Source organism: Mesocricetus auratus, unplaced genomic scaffold, assembly GCF_017639785.1.
Source record: "Mesocricetus auratus isolate SY011 unplaced genomic scaffold, BCM_Maur_2.0 Super-Scaffold_100027, whole genome shotgun sequence".
NCBI lineage: Eukaryota > Metazoa > Chordata > Mammalia > Rodentia > Cricetidae > Mesocricetus > Mesocricetus auratus.
This window is the reverse complement of record NW_024429208.1, coordinates 25,644,693-25,668,084: the sequence shown is the minus strand read 5'-3', so window position 1 is coordinate 25,668,084 and position 23,392 is coordinate 25,644,693. Positions and strand designations below refer to the sequence as shown.

General features: G+C 38.7%; 1 protein-coding gene across 2 annotated transcripts in view; it reads left to right on the top strand.

Annotated features, from left to right (window-relative positions):
- Positions 1-360: 360 nt before the first annotated feature.
- The window catches only part of Ranbp2 (RAN binding protein 2), a 51,450-nt gene continuing 28,418 nt past the window's right edge, over positions 361-23,392 (top strand). The window contains exons 1-15 of one of the 2 annotated variants that reach the window (XM_040732016.1): positions 361-547; positions 6,856-6,920; positions 7,569-7,680; positions 9,209-9,361; positions 12,315-12,545; positions 12,891-13,036; positions 14,656-14,848; positions 16,838-16,925; positions 18,458-18,667; positions 19,391-19,572; positions 19,656-19,831; positions 19,991-20,114; positions 21,500-21,661; positions 21,883-22,020; positions 22,101-22,247. In XM_040732016.1, the coding sequence (XP_040587950.1) occupies positions 476-547; positions 6,856-6,920; positions 7,569-7,680; positions 9,209-9,361; positions 12,315-12,545; positions 12,891-13,036; positions 14,656-14,848; positions 16,838-16,925; positions 18,458-18,667; positions 19,391-19,572; positions 19,656-19,831; positions 19,991-20,114; positions 21,500-21,661; positions 21,883-22,020; positions 22,101-22,247 (2,199 nt within the window). In that variant the 5' untranslated portion in view covers positions 361-475. Of the gene's footprint in view, positions 548-6,852; positions 6,921-7,568; positions 7,681-9,208; positions 9,362-12,314; positions 12,546-12,890; positions 13,037-14,655; positions 14,849-16,837; positions 16,926-18,457; positions 18,668-19,390; positions 19,573-19,655; positions 19,832-19,990; positions 20,115-21,499; positions 21,662-21,882; positions 22,021-22,100; positions 22,248-23,392 lie in introns of both variants that reach the window. The other variant, XM_005070860.4, reaches the window with a different exon arrangement.

Below are 23,392 nucleotides of genomic sequence, written 5' to 3'. Positions count from 1 at the left end.
GTAAAGTCAAGGTCCAGTAGTAACCAGAGGCAATGATGAAGTTTGTCTCTTGAAAAGGAAATCAACTTTTAAAGTTTGACTAGATGGAGCATCTAAAAGGTCGGATTCTCAGGACACTGTCAGCAAGCACTGTCATTTTGGGTCCGCTTTGTGACGTACCACTAATGAAATATATAAAGATTTCCTTCCCCCTCCCCCGGTATATAAAGATCCCCCGGGGGGGGGGAGTTATTCACATTCGTTTGAAAAAGAAAAAAAAAAAAAAAACGGTAGCGTGCTCTGAAGGCGGGAGGCAGCGGTCAGGCGCGTCAGGCCGCAGCGTGGCGCACGGTGATGACGCGAGTCGCACGCGCCGCCCCCATCCGCTCGCGACGGAGCTGCGTCACCGGTGTTCGGTTCTCACCTCCTGGAGACCGCGGCGGCTGTAGGCCCCAGAGCTGGCCTCCCGCTCTCGGGGAGCCTGGTCGGCGGCGCGATGAGGCGCAGCAAGGCCGAGGTGGAGCGGTACATCGCCTCGGTGCAGGGCTCCGCCCCGTCGCCTCGAGAGGTGAGCAGGTCCGGCCGGCCAGCTGGCCGGCGTCATGGCTCCCGGCGGCCTCGGCTCCGGCTGGAGTGGCGGCGGCCGCGGGCGGCGTGGCGTGGCGCTGCTGAGCACCGGAGGCGCGGGCACTGCGGCCGCCTGCGTTTCCTCCTCATGGCGGGCCGCGGGCTCCCTCGGGCCTCGTTGCCTCGGTGTCGGCATGGTAGGCCGGCTTGGGGCGCTGTTCGGGTCTCGTCTGGCAGCGGCCGGCGCCTTCGGTCCCCGGGATAGCTAGGTTCGGCGACGCAGGCCGTGTCTGCCCGGGAGGTTGACGCCGCCCGGCCGTGGGCTTTTTACCGTTGTGCGGGTGGCTCCGTGGCCAGGGAGCGGACGAACAGCCACATTCGCAAGGGCGCGTCAGCACAAATCGCACGGGAGGCCCTTAATTGGAGTCTTCCGTTGCTGTGCCCCACTCCTGCCGTCCCCTTCCCCAAACCTCCTTTGGAAGCTATTCTTGGCTTTTTAAAAAGCTCTTTATTTTTAAAGGCAGAAGAGCAGGAATTTTAAATTCTTTTCAGACAGTAGTTGCTATGCCTTAACGTTGCTAACGTTTTTCCACAATATGTTCCGTGGCTGTTAGTCTAATTTTGAAATCATTCATGTGTTATAATTTATATTCATCAAGAGTGTTTGCCGGTGGAGATAGATGTTCAGAGGCTCTAGAGTCAGTTTTTCTGGGGTCGCACAATCAGGTTCTGCTGTTTGTAAACTGTAATCTGGTACAGTATATAGACTTCCCATCAATGGAAACGTAGTATTGATTTATGTTAAACATTTAGGTCGGGTCCTGGAGAGATGGCTCAGTGGTTAAGAGCACTGACTGCTCTTTCAGAGGACATGGCAGCTCACAACTGTCTGTAATTCCAGTTCCAGAGGACCTGACACCCATGGCAAAGCACCAATGCATATAAAATAAAAATTAATGAATTTTAGTAAAAAAAAACATTTAGGGCAAAGTTTGAACTACAACGAGCTCCAATTTGTCTATTGCAGACACATAGTTCAGTTATTTTTTTTTAACACTGAAAAATAGAGTTGTCTCAAAGGGTTTTTATGATAGTCCATTTATACAATAATGCACGGATGTACAAGTTCCTTATGTAAATGCTATAGTGTTTTGTTGCCTGTAGTCTCTCCTTAGATAGTTTGAAAGGGTTAGATAATCCAGTCCAATAAAAATAACCCCCCAAAAAATAGAATCCAAAGTGATCTTAGGAAATTTCATGTTGAGTGCTAGGCTGTGGTGGCACACGCTTTTAGTCCCAGCACTTGGGAGCTAGAGACTAGCCTGGTTTACAGAGTGAGTTCTAGGATATCAGGGCTGTTACACACAGAAAACCCTGTCTTGAAAAACAAAACAAAATTCAACTTCATTTAATGCTGATATGCCACAAGTGGGAAATTTTACAACCAGTTTCCCCTGATGGGTCAAAATCAAAGTTCCAGGGCAAAAAATTATCAAATGAAAATATCGTCAGGTTTCTGTGTATAAGGTCTACATTAAACAAATGTATTTATATTGACTTGGGTCTTGTCACCATCTCATATGCTTGAAAATATTTAAAAATCTGAAGGAGGAAAAAAAAAAACCAAACCCAAAGATACTGAAATCTAGAAATGCCAAGCATTTCAGATAAGGCATACTCAACTAATAGTACCTAATACTATATAAATAGTTGTTATGTTAAGAACAGTGACAAGCAACCTGTCTGTATGTATTCAATTTTGATTGATTGTTTGGTTTTTTGAAACAGGATTTGTTATGTAGCTCTGGCTGGCCTCGAAGTCACAGAGCTTCTGCCTCCCAAGTGCTGGGGTGCACCCTGCCCAGCTACCAACATATTTTTTAAAAATACTTTTTGATGTAAGATTGATTGGGTTGGAGAGTGACCGACTTGGAGAGTGACAACTATAAGAGAGCTTGTCATTTTAACTATTTTCATTCATTGTTCACTTTTGTGGCATTAATACAACGTGTGTTCAACCAAAATTCTTTGTATTTAAAAAAAATCATGCCAAACAAGTTCCATAACCACTAAGAAATAATGTCCCAGGCCCTTCTTTCCTGTGCTCCTGGTCACCTGTATTTACGTCTTGTATTTTATGAATTTGGTTATTGTTATTTCATGTTTGTAGGATATTATATTTGTCCTTTTGTGTCTAGTTCATTTCACTTAGTGTATTTTCAAGATCATCCATGTTGTGGCAGGTGTTAACAGCCATCCATTTTTAATGGCCAAATAGTATGTATGTATCTTAGGCATGCTACATTTTGCTTATTCATGTACTGTTGATTGACAGTTAGGTTGTTAGGTTGTTTCTTTTGCGAAATACATATAGCAGTGAACAATGATGTGAAAATATTTTAGTGCCTGCTCTTTTAATTCCCTTGAGTTTACGCCAAGAAATAATTGTTGGGTTATATGTTAACCGGTGTTTTCTGAGGAGCCCTCAAACTCCTGTCTGTAGTGACTGTTATATCCCCGCTGTCAATTTATGGGGTTTCACTTTCTTTGTTTTTTTTTTTAACCAATGTTTCAAATTTATTATCTTATTGCATTTTACTTTGTAAGTGTGTGTGTGTGTGTGTGTGTGTGTGTGTGTGTGTGTGTATGTGTATATAAGTGCATTTGTGAGAGTCAAAGGAAAGTTTGCTAGAATTGGTGGTTCTCTTCTACCATGTGGGGTCTAGGGACAGAATTTAGGTTTTTGGGCTTGAGGGCAAGGTACCTTTACCTACTGAAGCCATGTTGCCAGCTCTAATTATCTTAAATCTTTTAAACAGATTTAAAATTTATTTTTATTAGTTTATTTAATATTATGTGCATTGGTGTGAAGGTATCAGATCTCTTGAAACTGGAGTTACAGTTGTGAGCTGCCATGTGCATGCTGGGAATTGAACCTGGGTCCTCTGGAAGACCAGCCAGTGCTCTTAACTGCAAAGCCATCTCTCCAACCCTCTTTAAAATTTATTTTTATGTGTATGGATGTTTTGTCTATGTTTATCCCTATGTATCATGTGTGTTCCTGTGCCCAAACGGGCCAGAAGAAAGCATCATCAGATCTTCTGGCACTGGAGTTACTGATAGTTGTGAGCTGCCATGTGGGTTCTGGGAATTGAACCCGGGTCCTCTGGAAGACCAGCCAGAGAGCTCTTAGTCACTGAGCCATCTCTCCAGCCCCAATTATCTTACATATTATGCTCATATAGTTTACAAATTTATGTTAGCAACATATCTCCTCTACTTGTCCTTCTAATGAACTTGCAAAAGCACTACCAGTCACACATATACATTGGTTATATAGCTTTGTACATTTTTAAGGACTGGAGAGATTGCCCAGAGGTTAAGACCGCTGGTTGCTCTTTCATAGGACCCTGGTTTGATTCCCAACACTCACATGGCAGTTCACAACTGTAACTTGTGGATCTGATGCCTTCTGGATTCTGCAGGCACTGAACGTACATGCTGCACAGACGTGCAAGCAGGCAAAGCACCCAAACACATAAAATAAAATAATAAATAAAGGCTCATACTTTTCCTCCCAGCACTTTGGAGACTGAACTAGGAGAAACACTGTGATGGGCTACAGAGGCATTCTGGTTATTTTGTGCTAGAGTGAGAACTTGGCTTAAAAACAAAAACACACATAGAAATTGGGTTACTTTACAAATGTATGTAGAAAAGGATTGGTTGTTTAATGGATGGGTTATTTTATAGGTATTGCTTGAAAATTAATAGTTGGTTAATGACTTTTAAAAACAAAGGGTCCAGTGTATGCTTCTTACTTACAAAAATAAGTATTAGATTTCAAAGTAATTTTAGAGAAAAAGAATATAGGAATGAAAATTTTATCAATCTCAAATGAGAATGACCTTTCTTAGCATATAGCCACTAAAGAGTAAACAGCAAAGAAAACATTTTTGCTAAACAAATCAATCTTACTTTTAAATACATTGAACACTGAAACAAATGACAACTGGAAACATTTTGAAATAGCCTTAAATATTAATGGCATTAAAGAGCCCTTAAGGAGCATCTTTGTGTAACTTCAGTTCTAAGAGAGTTTGTCCAGCATCATGGAGCCCTGGCTTTGGTTGCCAAAACCAAATAAGATTGGGCATAGCAGTCCACACTTGTGATGTCAGCATCCAGGAGGTAGAAGCAAAAGGATCAAAAGTTCAAGGGTTATCCCTCCACCCCAGAAAAATCCTTAAGGGTTAGTTAATATCATTTTCCTGCTATAACATTGTTGATGATCAAAGTTTATTGAGAATGTTTACTAAGTATTTGATTATACTTATAAAAGTGGTCTTAACACAAGAGGTGATCCCTCTCTGCATACTATTAGCAGAGATTAAAAAAGGAAAAAAAAACCGAGTTTTTAGACATTCTAATACTAAGTAGAACTAGTTATAAACTTTACAAAGGAAAGTAGGTAATATAAGGAAAAGAATAAATTTTTACAATTTTTAAACTGTCTTTGAAATTAATCCCAAGGAATCATGACTGCAGATTTGTACTTCAATGTATATTAAATACCACCACATGTGGTTCAGTGGTTGGAATCTAGCAACTGGGGGTCAAACCTGAGTGTACCCTATAGTTGAAGGGATAAATAAACACACACAAAACAATAAGAACAGTTAGGACTTTGATCACTGCTGTTAAGGACATAAGCAGAATGTTGTAATGACACCAGGAGACTAGCTCTCTGAAACAGTGCAGTGTTCTAGAGGTCTTTTGGAGCCTTCAGCTAGAATGTTCTGATACTGGCATTCTAAGTATCAGAATTTATACTGGTTTAAGTTCATTAGTTCAGGCACCAGATATCTCATTTTAGTTCCCAAATCCCCTTTTTGAAGGATAATTACTGAGACAGCTTGTCAGTAGTGGAGTAAAGCTGATACGTCTCACGAATGTCTGAACCAGTTCTGTTAGTAGCATCCCAAGATAGCTAAATTATCCATCACAGAAAGAGGAAGAACACAAAGAAGGATTGCCTCCTGCTTCCAAAAGAAGTCTCTGTAATCCTTGAGTATCCAAAGCCATTGGCAACTTTAATTTTATGTGTGTGAGTTTTGTCTGCATGTGTGTATGCCGCTGTGTGCTTAGTGCTCATGAGGTCAGAACAGGTGGAGAGCTGCCATGGGGATGCTGCTCTTTGCCACTCAGCCATTTCTCTGCCCCTAGACCGTGTCTTGTGTGAAGCTGTACTCTGGACTTGGCAGTTTATGGTAGTAAAGATCCAGGATATGAAATCGGTTTATTTGAAGAATTCAGACATTATTTCAAAGTCAGCTGTGGTACACGCTGTAATCCCAGCGCTTGGGAGAGACCAGAGCAGGTGGATCTTTGAGGCTGTCCTGGTTCTACATATCCTGTACCAGGCCAGCTAAGACTAATCCTGTTTCAAAAAACAAAACAAAATATCAAATTTTATTTCATCCTTTTAAAATCTGTGTGTAAAATAGTGGTCTGTAAAGAAAGTAGACAAGGTGGCACACACCTTTAATCCCAGCACTCAGGAGGCAGAGGCAGGTGGATCTTAGTTCAAGGCCAGCCTTGTCTACAAAGCGAGTTCCAGGACAGCCTCCAAAACAATACAGAGAAACCCTGTCTTGAAAAACCAAAAAAAAAAAAAAAAAAGGAAAGTAAACATGGGCCAGGCCAGGGAGTGTCCAGAACTTTAGTGGGTCTGAAATGCTTTTCCATAGAGGCATCTTACACAGGGTAGGAAAGAAGAGATTTCTAATATATGTCCCATTCCCCAGAAAAGCTGGCTTCTATGTACTTACCTATAAAATAATGCCAAGAAAGCAGTACAAAGCATCCTGGGTAACATATGGCTAAGGTATGCCTAGCTTCTCTGAGTAAACTTTTTCATTGTATGCGTGTCTCTGTGTGGCTGTCTTGTAGCTCGGGCTGATTTTTTTTTTTTTTTTGAGCTTAGGACGGCCTTGAACTCAGGTTCCTCTTGCTTCTACTTCCTGAGTGCTTGGGACTACAGGTGTGAACTATTTCACCTGCCTTTACTTCTGATGTCTGTTTTAAGTATTCTTGGATTTATTTTTTATGAAACTTATAAAATTTGGAACCATTCATTAACTCTTAGGATATATCTACGTATATATATGCATATGCATGTTCAGGCAACATTTTTACTTTTTATATAAAGTTAATATTAAATTTGTTAGGGCATTTTTGTCCTTTGAAAATGTTGCGCAATATTTCAAAAAAAATGGACAGTAAAACCACTCAATTCTTTTTTAGAAGTCGATGAAAGGATTCTATTTTGCAAAGCTGTACTATGAAGCTAAAGAATATGATCTTGCTAAAAAGTAAGTACCAACCTATAAATGGGTTTTACTTTTTCATTCTTGTGTATTCTGGAATAAGTTATTTATATTTTCAGACATTTGTTAGATTGAGCCTCTAATGAGTATTTCTTACCGGCTTCTGTTTATATCTAGTGCAGAAATTGTCTTATAACACTGTTTTGCCGGGCATTGGTGGCACATAAACCTTTAATCCCAGCACTCAGGAGGCAGAGGCTGGCCGATCTCTGTGAGTTCGAGGCCAGCCTGGTCTACAGAGTGAGTTCCAGGACAGCCTCCAAAATAATACAGAGAAACCCTTCCTCCAAAAACAAAAATAAAACCCAACCAAACAAAACAAAACACTGTTTCGCCGGGTGGTGACATATATGTTTAATCTTGCAGAAGACAAGTAAATATATCTTGAATGAAATAGCAAAATGAGTAATATGCTGTTAGTTCTGTATGATTGTTAGCTACTTTGCAATGAATATTTTTGAACTCGATGTTAAATAAATATAGTAGCCAGTAATTGAATTACAATAGAATAATTGGATGGGTGCTTGGTTTAGGATGCACTCTTCTTGTCATTATTTCAGTAGAGTTGTAAATTTAATGACTGAAGATTATTTTAAAACTTGTTTAATCTATTATTCTTATATTTTAAAACAGATACATTTCTACATATATCAATGTGCAAGAGAGGGACCCTAAAGCCCACAGATTTTTGGGTCTTCTTTATGAAGTCGAAGAAAATACTGACAAAGCTGTTGAATGTTACAAGGTAATTATAGGATTAAAGTACTGTCTATGTGCCAGGTGGTGGCGGCGGCGAATGCCTTTAATCCCAGCACTCAGATGTAGAGAGGCAGGCGCATCTCTCTTGAGTTTGAGGCCAGCCTCATCTGTAGAGTGAGTTCCAGGACAGCCAAGGGTACACAGAGAAACCCTGTCTTGAAAAACAGAACAAAACAAGCAAGCAAAACAGGTACAGCCTATGTGAGGCTGGAGTGGGGCTCAGCAGTGAAGAGCATGGGCTGCTCTTCCAGAGGGGCGGGGTTACACTGCCACCACCCATGTGGTGACTCACAGCCACTTGTAATTCTGTTTTCAAGGGATTTGATGTCCTCATCTGGCTTCCCTGGGCACCAGGCACACACATAGTACACGGACATACATGTAGGATAAAAACTGGTACATGTTTTTTAAAAAGTGTAACCTTTGCACAGCCTTACAGGTGATGCCCATAGTATATAATAAATAATTCATATTAATTTTATCAATGTAGTGAAAATAAGCATTAAAATTTAAGTGGCTTAGCTTGGAACCTATTTAGAATTTTGAATATTTAGAACACGTAAAATTGAAGTGTGGGTTCGGTAGATGGCCCAGCTGGTAAAGGTGCTTGAGCCTGACCACCTGAGTTTAATCCCTGCAACTTACAAGGTGCAAAGAGGGAACTGTCCTATGACTTCAACTGGTGTACTATGGCATAGGAGCATTTACACCCTGGAAACAATTAAAAATGTAACAAGAAAAACCTGGAAATGGTCAGACAGAATGATCTCATGCAGTTTTTTAAAAGTTTACCAAAGCAATGCAAAAATTTTTTTTTGGTTTTTGTGGGCATTTTATATAGTTCTGGCTGTCCTAGAACTCAACTCTAGACTAGGCTGACCTCAGACTCCCAGAGATCCTCCAGCCTCTGCCTCCTGAGTGCTGGGATTACAGATATCTGATACCACACCTGCTCCACAAAAAGTATTGATGCTTTAACAGCTTTAAAAGAGCATCATTTAGGAATTTTAAAAAGCTGTACAGGTGGCTCAGGTTAAGTGTGCTAACTACTTTTTTAAAAAATATTTTATGTATTTATTGTGTATATAGCCTTCTGCCTGCAGGCCAGCAGAGGTTACCAGATCTCATTCAAGGTGGTGGTGAGCCACCATGTGGTTGCCGGGAGTTGAACCCAGGACCTCCGGAAGAACAGTCAGTTCTCTTAACCTCTGAGCCATCTCTCCAGCCTGCTAACTATTCTTGTACTGAGTTTGGTTCTCAGCACCCACATGGAACAGCTCACAACTGCCTGTAATTCACATTCTAGAGGATCTGACATCCTCTTTTGTGGTCTCCATGAGTATGTGCATTCATCTGTGTGCATATATGCACACACAGACACACATATATAATTAACATTTTTAAAAACTCTGAAAAATGAGAATATTATGTATAGTAATGTTTTAAATGATTGCATGTACTTATACCTCTGTACAATTTGTAATTCTGGTTTTGCTATTTTTTTCTGACATCAGCGTTCAGTGGAATTAAACCCAACACAAAAAGATCTTGTGTTAAAGATTGCAGAATTGCTTTGTAAAAATGACGTAACCGATGGAAGAGCAAAATACTGGGTTGAAAGAGCAGCCAAACTTTTCCCAGGAAGTCCTGCCATTTATAAACTCAAGGTAAAGTCACAACCTAAGCAACATAAGAGAGGAGAAAACTAGGATACAATCATTTTCAGTGTTTTGAAGTGTAAATAGCAAACTTAGCAGAGGAGCATGTTCATGCTTTCTTTAAAAATCTTTAAATAAAAATAATTCCTTTAGAATGTTTCTGAGTGTTGTCTGACTCAGCAGCGAAATAGTTTTCAGATGATATCTCAGTTACACTTCTAGTGATTTTGCAGTTTCATAGCTTTGTACAGTGTTGTTGGTATGGTAGATTGTATCATTTTGTGATCAGTGGAGGTAAGGTTTTGTGTGTGTGCTTGCGTAGGTAAGGTGTAAATAAAGCTCTGGCATAAAATTTTGCTGTGTTAATTATCTACAGCTTGAAAACTTAAAATGACTAGAAAGGAGTGTGTTTGTTCTAGCCTTTAGTTCCAGCACTTGGGAAGCAGAGGAACATAGATCTCTGTGATTCCAAGCCTAGTCTGTTATAACATAACAAGTTTCAAGGCAGCCAAGGTTATGTAATGAGACCCTTTCTCAAAACAACAGAAAGAAATGTGTTCTTAAAAACTGGAAGTGTGAGGCTTTCAAACAGAAAATAAGGCAGATTATTCAGAATAATTACTAAAAATATTAGAAAATTCGTAATGTTACTTTGTGTGGTTTGAGGGAAGTCTCTAGTTCTGGGACTATAAGGGAGCATTACCATACGCAGTTTTACATTTGTTTATTTTTTTATGTATCTTAGACAGGCCCCAAACTCATAATCCTGCCTTAGCCTCCAGAGTACTATGATTAAAGGTACACCACTTATTACTCTTTACTGAGAAAATACAACTCACTGAATAATCCTTTTGTAGAAAATGTTTCATATATGGATACAGATATATGCATACACTGTAAAATATTAAATGAACTATAAATATATATATATACACACACACACATAGTTCTTTCTTTTTAAGCTGGTTCCTTTTAATGCTATTACATCTTTTTGGTTTTGCGACAGGATTTCTCTCTGCAGCTCTGGCTGCCCTGTCACTCACGTTATAGACCAGGCTTGCCTCAGACTCAGATTCACCTGCCTATGCCTCCCTTGTGCTGGAATTCAAGTGTGCACCACTATGCCTGGGTTAACTTTTTTTTTTTTTTTTTTTTTTGGTTTTTCGAGACAGGGTTTCTCTGTATTGTTTTGGAGGCTGTCCTGGAACTAGCTCTGTAGACCAGGCTGGCCTCGAACTCACAGAGATCCGCCTGCCTCTGTCTCCCGAGTGCTGGGATTAAAGGCGTGTGCCACCAACGCCTGGCTCTTTTTTGGGGGGGGCATTTTTCTTTAGAAGTTTTAACACTTAACTTATTTTGAAAGAGATACCATGTTTCTTTTTTAAAAAACTTTTTTTCAAAATTTAGTATTTCACATATAATCAAAGTTGGGGCTGCTTTTTGCAGGTAAAAAGAAGAAACTAAGTTTTTGGAAATGATTCAGAAGGTTAGAGATTGATGGAAGAGATTAGGACATATAGAAATTGCTACTGGAGGGTTTGGTGTTTGCAAGGCAAAGGTAGAAGATGAGTATGTGGGTAAAGTAAAATAGGATATTATACATCAGGATACCTTCAGTTTCATCAGTGAAGAGTAAGATAAGGTCATAGGTTGAAAATTGGTTGAAGGGAGTAGAGGGATATGCATTTATTAGAAGTAAAAAAAATAGTACTTCATTCCAGGTAATAATAGTTTGAGGTATGAGATCATGAAAGTCAAGGCAGCCTGAATTTGAAATTTCTTAAATTCCAATATGGCCTATCTCTAGTTGTTAAACTGTTTATGTGTCAGCACAGAGAAAATGGATAGGGATTCTCATAGGAAGGGTAGGGGGAATTAGGTGAAATGATTCTTGCAAACAAGCAGGAATCAAGAATATTAAGAATTACTGCATTTTAGCTTAATGGAGAAGGAAATAAATCCGTGGGTTGTGGATAACTAAATCTTGGCAATGTAAGTGTGCTGAAAGATTTTTTTTTTTTTTTTTTTTGGTTTTTCGACACAGGATTTCTCTATGGCTTTGGAGGCTGTCCTGGAACTAGCTCTTATAGACCAGGCTGGCCTCGAACTCATTGAGATTGGCCTGCCTCTGCCTCCCGAGTGCTGGGGTTAAAGGCATGAGTCACCAACGCCCGGCCTGAAAAATCTTTCATAGTGGAGAGAGATAGATGTGGCTCTGAGGGTAGTTGAGCCTCCAGTGAACTGGAAGAACACATGGTCAGAGTGATACTATCACATAACAATTGTGAACACCTGTATCAATGTCTGGTTTGAACATGTATCAGATGATTGAGCTACTACCCTTTTGGTGTTATATTTTATTTGCTAATTAAATTATAATTGTTAAGGATGAAAAGGTTACTCGCAGAATTACAAAAAGTGTGGGAGAACTTGTGATTTGGAGGTAATAGTGGGATGTGAAGAAACAATAAATTCCACCTGTGTATAGGCTACCAGAGGAAGCTGTTATGCAGAGCTGGTGAGAGCTCTTAAGACACAATAGCACTCACTGTTCATTTATTATCAAGAGGGGAAGCTGTGTTGAGAAGATGAGCATAGCAGAACAGTGAGAGACATTGGGCTTAAGTGATTGAGTGACTTTCTGTGAGATATAGAACATGCAGGTGAGGATTCTGGTGGAATGGATTGATTGGATAGGCCGGAGCTTTTGGTTGTGATAGGGTACAGTGAAGCAGTAATAGTCTTAATAATAGGTCTCTGAGGTGAATATGGACAATTACAGCTCCTATAGTTGCTGAGAGCTGCTTTGCACATGCAGTTGTTAACATCTGGAAATAACTGTGAAAGAGTACACAGTGCACCTTTCTAGAGCTAGTCATAATCGAAGGTTGTACATGGACAATGGCTTCTTTAAAGTTGTATGGATATTACTCAACATTTGATGACTTTTCCTCCCAAATAGGAACAACTTTTAGATTGTAAAGGTGAAGATGGATGGAATAAACTTTTTGACTTGATTCAGTCAGAACTTTATGCAAGACCTGATGATGTTCATGTGAATATTCGACTAGTAGAGCTTTATCGTTCAAATAAAAGATTAAAGGATGCTGTGGCCCACTGCCATGAGGCAGAGAGGAACATAGCTTTACGTTCAAGTTTAGAATGGAATTCATGTGTTGTACAGACTCTTAAGGTATGTGAAAGCTATTTCTCTCCATTTCTAGATGGATAGTTACCATATATTTCTTACTTGTATTTTCCAACATTTAAATTTCTCTCATCGATATAGAACAACTATAAAATGAAAATTTTGCCAAGCTCAATTTAAATAGATTGGGAGAATAAGTCGTGAGTGTGTGTGTGTGTGTGTGTGTGTGTATTTGGTGTTTTGCTTTTTTTTTGTAAGGCTACTGTAATAATTGTCATTTTCACACAGTTATGATAAGAATGGGCCAAGAAGTTTGTAGGCATACAACGATCACTTTTTCAAAATCTGTTACAGTTTGATAACTCACTGTGTTTTTCTAAAAATAAATAGGAATATTTGGAGTCTCTGCAGTGTTTGGATTCTGATAAAAGTACTTGGAGAGCAACCAATAAAGACTTACTTCTAGCTTATGCTAACCTTATGCTTCTTACACTTGCCACCAAAGACGTGCAGGAAAGTAGAGAGCTACTGGAAAGGTATGTTGATGTAGAGAGTGTGAACATGCTCATTGCCACAGCCAAATGACAGGTTTTCTTTTTTTCAGAAATTGGTGTAGGTTTCTTTACATGATTAGCATTCCTCTAATTTACCCATGTTCATGCCGTAAAGCACTTGGAGGAATATTACTTTTATGGGAATGCTATATTATTTTTAGAGATTACATTCTTTCATGTGTGTGGTGTCACATGCCATAGTACAGGTGCGGAGGTCAGAGGATAACTTATAGGAGTTAGTTCTGCCCTTCATTTTTGTGGGTCCCGAGGAATGAATTTATCAGGCTTAGCTATAAGTATATAAATGCCTTTACCCTCTGACTTGTATTGTCCTCCCTAAAAATTTCTTACAGTGCCTCTCTTAAAATTAGCCTTCTAGCTTAATATTCCATTTTGGCATGCTTAATAGTTCAACATTAAAATGAATGTTCTGACATATCACATTTTATTTTTAATGTGGTAATTTTGAGTAAAAACATATAACAAAGTTCTTTGTTGTTCAGAGGCCAGGTTCAAATTTGCTTGTATAAGCACCTACCATCACTACTATTTCAGAAAACATTGTTTTGGCTTAGAAACAAAGTAACTCAAATATAATGAGTAAACTTTCTTTTCTTTTTTCTTTTTTTGATTTTTTCAAGAAGGGGTTTATCTAACAGTCCTGGCTGTCCTGGAACTCACTCTGTAGACCAGACTGATCTTACTGATTTTTATTTATTTATTCATTCATTCATTTATTTATTTATTTGGTTTTTCAAGACAGGGTTTCTATGTATTGTTTTGGAGGCTGTCCTGGAACTTGCTCTGTAGACCAGGCTGGCCTCGAAATTAGAGATCTGCCTGCCTCTGCCTCCCGAGTGCTGGAATTAAAGACTTGTACCACCACTACCCAGAAAAACAAGAATTTCTTAAATAACAGAACTTGAGAATGAGGATTGTCTTACATTTTTGAAATACTTGTCTTAATTGAGCACAAGTAGATTCTCAACTATGTTATTTTGTATTTTGTATGAAGTCTCTAAATAAACTTATACCTATGTAAGAAAATGAGGATAAAGGGCAAAGCATTTCTTGTTTCTAAATATTACTACAAAAATAGATTAAGCTCAGGTTTCCCCCTAAGAGGTCTTTGAGAACCCATAGAAATCCTTAGACCTTATTTGCTTGACAATCTGTTGCTCTAGCTGCTTTAGAGCGATCCTTCACCCAGTGGTAGGCTTGTAGAAATTGATCATTAGATTTGAAAATGTTAAGTAGACTAAAATAAAAATAATTTCTGAACTGTTCCTGTCATCATTTGCTACTAAATATTCACATTTTATCAGTAATCTTCATTTGATTTATGTGAATTTTGTGATAATAGCTATTTTGGAGTAGGATATCATTGTAGAATGTTTAAGATTGAAGTATTGTAACTGCTGGGTTAAATTCCAACTAGTGTTTGATCTGTGATTAATCTCTAGGGTGCTTCATCTTTGAAGGGTAATAGGTGTGTGAATGTGGAAGGTGAAGTTTAATATAAGCCTTAGTAATTGTGTATTGAAATAAACTATGACGCCGATTAGTCACAGTGTACCTGTTTACTCTTTTATTCTTAACAGTTTTGATAGTGCTCTTCTGTCTGTGAAATCTTCTGTGGGTGGAAATGATGAGCTGTCAGCTACTTTCCTAGAAATGAAAGGACATTTCTACATGCATGTTGGCTCTCTGCTTTTGAAAATGGGTCAGCACAGTGACATCCAGTGGCGAGCTCTCTCTGAGCTGGCTGCATTGTGCTATCTCATAGCATTTCAGGTAAGCCTTTCCAGCTTTAGGTGCAGTTGTCATTTCAGGATGACTTTATCTTGTTTCTTATAGAGGTTTGTCACAGTGTATAATACACATATGTGAATAAACATTGTGTAAAAGATAAAAGTTTGATAAATAACTATAAGATGAACATACTATTTAGGCAGGTGAAGCATGTTTTTGATGCATTCTTGTGGGCAGTCAGTATTGGGTTTATTGATTTGGAGACTATTTTGAAGAGTTTGATTTATAAGGTTGGTCATATCTGAGAACATAATGTTAAGGATGAAATTTTATTTACATTATTATTGATTTATTTTTATTTCGTGTGCATTGGTGTTTTGCTTACATGTATGTCTGTATGATGGTATTGGATTCCTTGGAACTAGAGTTACAGACAGTTGAGAGCTGACATGTGGGTGCTGGGAATTGAATCCATGTCCTCTACAAGAGCAGTCAGTGCTCCAGACTGCTAAATCATCTCTCCAGCCCCTACAGATGAAATTGTAAATGTGGGTCAAGCTTGATTCAGAAAGTTATATGTGGGCCAGATATTCTCCCCTCCTCCCTCCCACTTTCTCTTTTTTTCTCCTTTCCCTCCTGTCTGCTTTTCTACCTCTTTCCCCTTCCATATCTTCTTTTTGCCCCCCTCCTTTCAGTCTTCGTTTTCTCCCTCTACTGGGCATGGGATCTACCCTTAACAGTAGTTTGTTTCTCAGGGGGTGGTGGTGGTAGTGGTGTGTGGTACACACCCTTAATCCTACCACTCCAGAGGCAGAGGCAGGCAGATTTCTGAGTTTGAGCCAGCCTTGTCTAGAGAGTGAGTTCCAGGACACCCAGAGCTACAAAGAGAAACCCTTTTCTCAGAATGAGGGAGAAAGTTGTATGTTTCTCTATAAGAGTTCCTTGAAAGAAACTATATTTTCATTTACAAGTGTTAGTCAATTGTTGAGATATTCTCTGGGTCAAGAATGGGATGTTTGTCCACTCTCAGGTCTAGGATTCCATATGATGCAGGCCCTGAGTATTTGTTACAGTCTCTTTGAATTCATATGTGCACCAGCCCTGTTGTGTCTAGAAGGCCTTGATTTCTTGGTGTCCTCCATTCCCTCTGACTCTCACACTCTTTCTCCTTCCTCTTCTGCAGAGCTCCCTGAGTCCTTGGGGGGGGAGTAGGGGGAGCGGGTGTTGATGGAGACATGTCTTGTGTTTCACGGTCTTTCACTCTACATATTGTCTGGCTGTGGGTCTCCGTGTTTGTTCCTATATGCTGCAGGAGAAAGCTCTGATGTCAGTTGAGCCATGCAAGCAAGGGTCTATGAGTATAGCAAAATGTTATTAGGAGTCATTTTATTTCGATATTCCTTTAACAGAACAGTAGTAGTGTTTGGTTTTTCCCTGGGTCACTGGCCTATTTAATCACAGGTTTTTGGCTACCTAAGCAGCATTGGGCATGGGCTCCATCTCATGGAGTGGGCGGGCCTTAAGTCAAACCAGTTAGTGGTTGGCTACTCCCCAAGCTTTGTGCCACTATTGCACCAGTGTGTCCCGTTGGCAGGTCACTATCATAGATTGAAGGGTTTGTGGTTGGGTTGGTGTTTACCTTTCTCTGTTGGTAGTGTGAAGAGTGTTTTCCCAGTACCATGAATACTAGGTCATAGGATGAAGCTCTAGTTAGGCACCAGCTTCATTTCTCCATGTTCAATGGGTTGTAGGAGTTTGACAAGATCTTTCATAGCCCTGATTTACTTGGAAGTCCATGTGTAGCCAGGCAGGCCTTGAACTCACAGCAGGTTCTTCTGCTGTATCTGCTACGTCCTAATAAAAATAATCTTCATACTGCTTTTTTTAAAAATAGATTAAGTAAATTTCTTGCTTGTTGGCTGTTTTCCAATTACATCATTAACTGGCTGTTATTTAAAAATAATAAGGAACATCTGACTGTTGGAAATATGGATATCATTGAATTAGATTATTTTTATTTTAAATTGTCAGATTCCAAGACCAAAGGTTAAATTAATAAAAGGAGAAGCTGGACAAAATCTCCTGGAAATGATGGCCCATGATCGACTTAGCCAATCAGGTAACAATAATATTTTAACTGATTAAATCCTAAAATGGTAAAAACTTTAAAAAAATGTGTTACATTTATTTGTTTATGTATGAGTTGTGTGTGTACTCACTCATACTGTACATTGCTTAGGAGTTGATTCTCTCTTTACTATGTGGGCTCTAGGAATTGAACTCAGGTCCTCAGACTTGGTGGCTAGTGCCCTTAACAGCCTAGCCATCTTGCCACCCAAAGACTTGAACTTTTATTAGACTCCTTAGGTTAAAGTCTAGTATCCATAGATAACTTTTCATGATTACTTGTTATTTTTGCAGTGTTAGATAAAGGTAGTAGGCATGGCAGGGATTAGGGGAAAACAAACCCACAATAAAACCTGGGGGATCAGAACTGAAGCTGGAACCTGGTACATGATAGGTCTACCCTTCTACCATGGAGCTAAATCCCAAATCCTCAGTGCATTCTTTAAAATTAGAACCTACTTAACTTTGCTTCCCAGTGGCAATAACTTCTCTATCTAGGTGCCAAAGCATCCATTTTGAGTGTATAGAAACACTTCTTTAGCCAAATATTTGCTGACCATTTAACACCATTGCTTGCAAACGCTGTTCTTTAGGAATGGAGTCTTTTATTGCCTAAATGGAATTATATAAAATGTGGGGGGTTTGGTGGCTATATATTTCTCATTGTATGTTTTCCAAGGTTCATCCATGGTATAGTAGTAATAGTTCTTAATCTAAGTAGTGGCTTGAAACAAATCCTTTTTTTAAAAAAGTATTTATTTTATGTGTATGAGTGCTCTATCTGCATGTATGCCTGTGTGCCAGAAGAGGGCACCAGATCTCATTGTAGATGGTTGTGAACCACCCTGTGGTTGATGGGAATTGAACTCAGGACCTCTGGAAAGAGCAGCCAGTGCTCTTAACCTCTGAGTCATCTCTTCAGCCCTTGAAACAAGTTGTTACTCAAAATTTATGGCGTAAAAAATTTCTAGAGCCTGTGACTAGGAACTTCCTTAAAAGTATTTAAAAACAGCAAGAATCTGAGAAGCCAGTTTTAGCCATAATTGTATCAAGTCAGAGCATTAGAGCTTAGTCTTGCTATTGTCTGAGGGGCACTTAAATCCTGTCTCTCCTCTCTCTCTTTTGGTTTTTTGAGACAGTGTTTCTCTGTGGCTTTGGAGGCTGTCTTGGAACTAGCTCTTGTAGACCAGCCTGGTCTCAAACTCACAAAGATCGGCCTGCCTCTGCCTCCCAAGGTGTGAGCCACCAAAGCCCGGCCAAATCCTGTTTTTCTAAAACACAAATTCCTTTAGCATTTTAAAGTCTTTTATGTATTTTGTCTCACCCCCTTTTGTTTTACCGTAGACACAGATACTGTGAAACCTATATTTTCTATAAAGTACTATTTTTGTTGACCAGCTGTGATTTGGGAATTGGATAATTGTGTTGTTTCCCTCTTGGGTGTTTCAGTGAAATGATTGAGATGTGATTAAATAAAACTGGAGTTTCATCATGAAATGGTATAAATCATTTGTTTTTTTTCAGGGCACATGTTGTTAAATTTAAGTCGTGGCAAGCAAGACTTTCTAAAGGAGGTTGTGGAATCTTTTGCTAATAAAAGTGGCCAGTCTGCTCTCTGTGATGCTCTGTTTTCCAGTCCATCATCCAAGGATAGATCTTTCCTTGGTAATGATGATATTGGAAACCTTGATGGACAAGTACCAGACCCTGACGACTTGGCTAGATATGATACTGGTAAGTTGTATTTTCAAAGGAAATGCTCTTCATCATAATCCATTTATACCAGGAAGGCTCACGATCTTAATATTTTATTGAATTCTTCCCAGGTTTACTTTGGCAGGAGATGGAAGTTAAAGAGTATGAGTGTAGATGAAACATAACATACCTTTTCTTTGAAATGGTTATTTATACCATATATGTCTCTTTTGTGAATTTTTCTATCCTATAGTATGTATGTATACTTATGTATTTTTGCTTTGTACTTTGAATTATTCAGTATCCAACTTTGTTTACAGTTTCTTTGTACTATTAAAATAATATAATAATACTGAGAACTTTTTATTGAAATAGGGTCTTTTTGTTTTGTTCTGAGACACAGTCTTACTATGTAGCCTTGCTTTTCCTGGCCTAGAATTAGCTATGTAGACAATGATGGCCTCACACTCATAGAGATCTATCCACCTGCCTCTACTTCTCAAGTGCTGAGATCCTGGCCTTATTTAATCTGGTTTTAATATAAGTTTTATGCATTTTCCTAGTTATTTTCTTCCTTGTATTCTGTCCTTGTCTTTTTCTACTTGGTGAGATTTGGCTTTATGTTTTAGGGTTTGTTTTTTTTTTTTGTCATCCTTGTCCAGTTTGTAATTAAATTTAATGTTAGCTTAGTTGTTTATTTTGGTAGACTAAAGATCCAAAGAAAGTGTACTGTACATAGTCAGTTTTTCCCCTTTGTTTCAGGTGCCATTCGAGCACATAATGGTAGTCTTCAGCACCTTACCTGGCTTGGCCTACAATGGAATTCACTTCCTACCTTACCAGCAATTCGAAAATGGCTAAAACAGCTCTTTCATCATTTGCCTCAGGAAACCTCAAGGCTTGAAACAAATGCACCTGAATCAATATGTATTTTAGATCTGGAAGTAAGCAATGATTATAATTAGTTAAATATTTTGAGTCTTTGTAATGTGTTTTTCTAACTCACTGTGTTTTAAAAATGAAACAGGTATTCTTACTTGGAGTTATATATACCAGCCACTTACAGTTAAAGGAGAAGTGTAATTCTCATCACACTTCCTATCAGCCGCTGTGTTTGCCACTTCCTGTCTGCAGACAGCTTTGTACAGAAAGACAGAAATCCTGGTGGGATGCAGTTTGTGCCCTGATTCACAGAAAGGCAGTGTAAGTCATAACAATAATAATCCTTTAACTTATGGCCTGGCTTTTACTAGGGATTTAATTACATTCTCAAGTGAAGGTTTCATTTATTATTTGACAGCATATATGTTAAGTGTTGAACTGCATTTCTTTAAAGTATTTCATTCTGTTAAACTTTTTTAGACCTGGAACATCAGCAAAATTGCGGCTTCTAGTTCAGCGTGAAATAAACACTCTGAGAGGCCAAGAAAAGCATGGCCTTCAGCCTGCCCTGCTTGTGCATTGGGCACAGTGTCTTCAGAAAACAGTGAGTTCGTTTAAGTGTGCGCCTTTTGTTTTAAGAACATTGACTTAAGCCCAGGAGGCAGAGGCAGATCGATGTCTGAGTTCAAGGTCAGCCTGGTCTACAAATTGAGTTCTAGGACAGCCAGGGCTATTATATAGAGGAACCCTGTCTAGATAAAACAAAAACAATCAAAAAAGAACATTGCCTTAAACATAACAAAGTTAATGCATTTCCATAATAAAGTTAATGCATTTATACATAAGTGATTAGTGAAATACTGCCTAGTACTTAGTATGTGCTGTTAGTGCTATGTATTAGATTAGCTGTAGATGTTTAGCTTTTTGACTGAAGTGTTAACTTCAGGGGCAGATTAGATTATCTAAAAATGGCAGGTTTTGTTTCGGGGTGGCAGGGTGGGGAGTGAGCTATAGATGGAATGTGATACAGGGTCTCCCATAGCCTAGGCTGGCCTTGATCTTGGTATGTGGCCAAGGATGAGCTTGAACTACTAGATTACCTCTGCATCCCAAGTACCAAGATTACAGTTGTGTGCCATCATGCCCACCTTAAAAATGGCAATTATCAAAAATAGACTGGGCCTACTCATTAGTAGATATACTAGACTTTTTCTTTTGGGTCACCAGCCAGCTCCCAAAATCATGACTTTGGATGCTTGGCCTAACTTAGCCTCCTTTCTAGCTATCTCTTTGGTTTTTTGAGTCAGGGTTACTCTGTGTAGCTCTGGCTGTCCTGGAACTAGCCTGTTGACCAGTCTGGCCTGAAATTTACAGAGATCCACCTGTCTCTGCCTCCCTAGTACTGGGATTAAAGTTGTATGCCACCACTGCCTGACTCTAGCTCTTTTAACTTAAATTAACCTGTTTCTTTTTATGTACTGTTGACCTGGGGGCTTTTTACCTTTTCTATACATCTTACTTTCACTGCTGCTTGTATCTGATTGGCAGACAACTGCCTGGCTTCTGGCTCCAGGTGTATCCTATCTTCATTCTCTGAGCCTAGATTTCTCCTCCTATTTATTCTCTCTGCCTGCCAGCCTCATTCTATCCTTTTCTGCCTAGCTATTCGCCATTCAGGTCTTTATTAGACCAATCAAGTGCATTAGATGTTCAAGGCGAAACAAATGCAACATATCTTTACATAATTAAACAAATGCAGCACAAAGATTACACATCTTCATTAACAAAGGCAGCAGAAACAAATAGAACACACCTTCACACAGTCAAAGTAATATTCCATTGCATAAACGTATGTAACACATCTTTGCCCAGTTAAAATAATATATTCCACAACAAGCAGAGTCAGTGACTTTTTTTGATATTTAATTTAATTTTGAAAATTTTGTCATTTCTCTAAGCTGTTGTGGGACTTTTGACTTTCTCTTTTAGGGCAGTAGTCTTAATTCTTTTTATGATCAACGGGAATACATAGGCAGAAGTGTTCATTATTGGAGAAAAGTTTTGCCATTGTTGAAGATGATCAGAAAGAAGACTAGTATTCCTGAACCTATTGATCCTCTGTTTAAACATTTCCATAGTGTGGATATTCAGGTAATAATGAACTCTAATGAATTAATTTCATGTGTAATTTACGTACATATAGATAATAACTAAGCCAATTGCTTTGCTATTTAATGATAGTGTTACTTTCTAAATCATGTGGCTGACAAAATTAAGACCGTAATGAAATGCTAATTTTGTTTAGATAAGATATAATCTGGAAATCATTTGGGTTGCAAGCAGTTTAACTAACAGTTACTAAATGTATTTAGGCATCTGAAATTGGAGACTATGAAGAAGACGCACACATAACATTTGCTATATTGGATGCTGTTAATGGAAATTTAGAAGGTGCCATGACTGCTTTTGAATCTATTAAAAATGTAGTTTCTTATTGGAATCTTGCACTGGTAAGTGATGTGGGAATTGAATTGAGTTTTGTTTGTTTGTTCCTTTGTTTGCTTTGAAAATCTAATTGTATTTTGTGTAGATTTTTCACAGGAAAGCCGAAGACATTGAAAATGATGCCCTGTCTCCTGAAGAACAAGAAGAATGCAAAAATTATCTGAGGAAGACTCGGGACTACCTGATAAAGATTTTAGATGACAGTGATTCAAATGTCTCTGTGGTTCAGAAAGTAAGTTATTGGTTGTTGTCTGTTATTTATAACTGCCTGGGCTTTATATTTTGATAATTCTTAAATCTTTTAGTATCCCTTACATTAGATGTATCAGGGGCTTGTGTGTAGTGTGACTGCTTCACATACTTTCTTTACCTTAAGTTTGTTAATCTCTTTAAAAAGTAACAGCAACAGAAACTTGTTAGTTGGAGCTGGGAAGATTGTTGTAGAAGTATGAGTGTCCATGATTGGCTACCCAGTACTCAAGTAAATTCCAGGTGGTCATGACCACCCACATGATAGACCTTGAGTAAGCTTATTGGTTAGACTAGCTGAAGCTCCAGGTTCAGCAAGAGAACATCCTATGTTATACAAGGTGGAGAGTGATCAAGGAAAACATTTGATATCAATCTTTGGCTTTTTCGTGCACATATGTGCACATGTTCCTGCACATGCACATGTGAATAAGACACACACACACACACACACATTGGTATATAGCGGTTTCTAAGATAGACAGCAGTTTTGTCATTTTGGCATGTAATCAAAATGAATATGATAATTTGAGGACTAGTTCTTAATGAATTTTGGTGTAGTAAATCAGTTTTTCTTGTTTCCTGTGAACTAGCTGTTCACACTCGTGCTGATTTTATGTTTAGCATTCCTTCTGAGTATTTTGTGTGAGCCACCAATGCCTAGCTAGAACCAACTTAGATTTTAGATTCTGTAATGCCTTTGTATGTATAACTTAACATGTATAAAAATACTTGTTAAAGTCGATTGGTATTGGCGCATGCCTTTAATCCCAACACTTGGGTGACAGAAGCAGGTGGATCTCTGTGAGTTTCAGGCCAGCCTGGTTACACAGAGTGAGTTCCATGACAGGCTCCAAAGCTACATAGAGAAACCCTGTCTCAACTCCTCCCCCATTCTGCCCCCCAAAAAGGTTGTGAAAATGTCTTATTGTACACACATATAGTCTTCACAAAAGGCTGAGGCAGGATTGAGAATTCAAGGGTACCCTGGACTACAAGGTGAAATTCTCAAATAAACAAAAAGTGAGAAAAATATGAACAGTTTAATAAAATAGAATTCTTTATTTCTAAAGTTCTTATTTTCTATTATTTATTTTTATTTTGTTGACATGTATGTCTGTGTGAGGG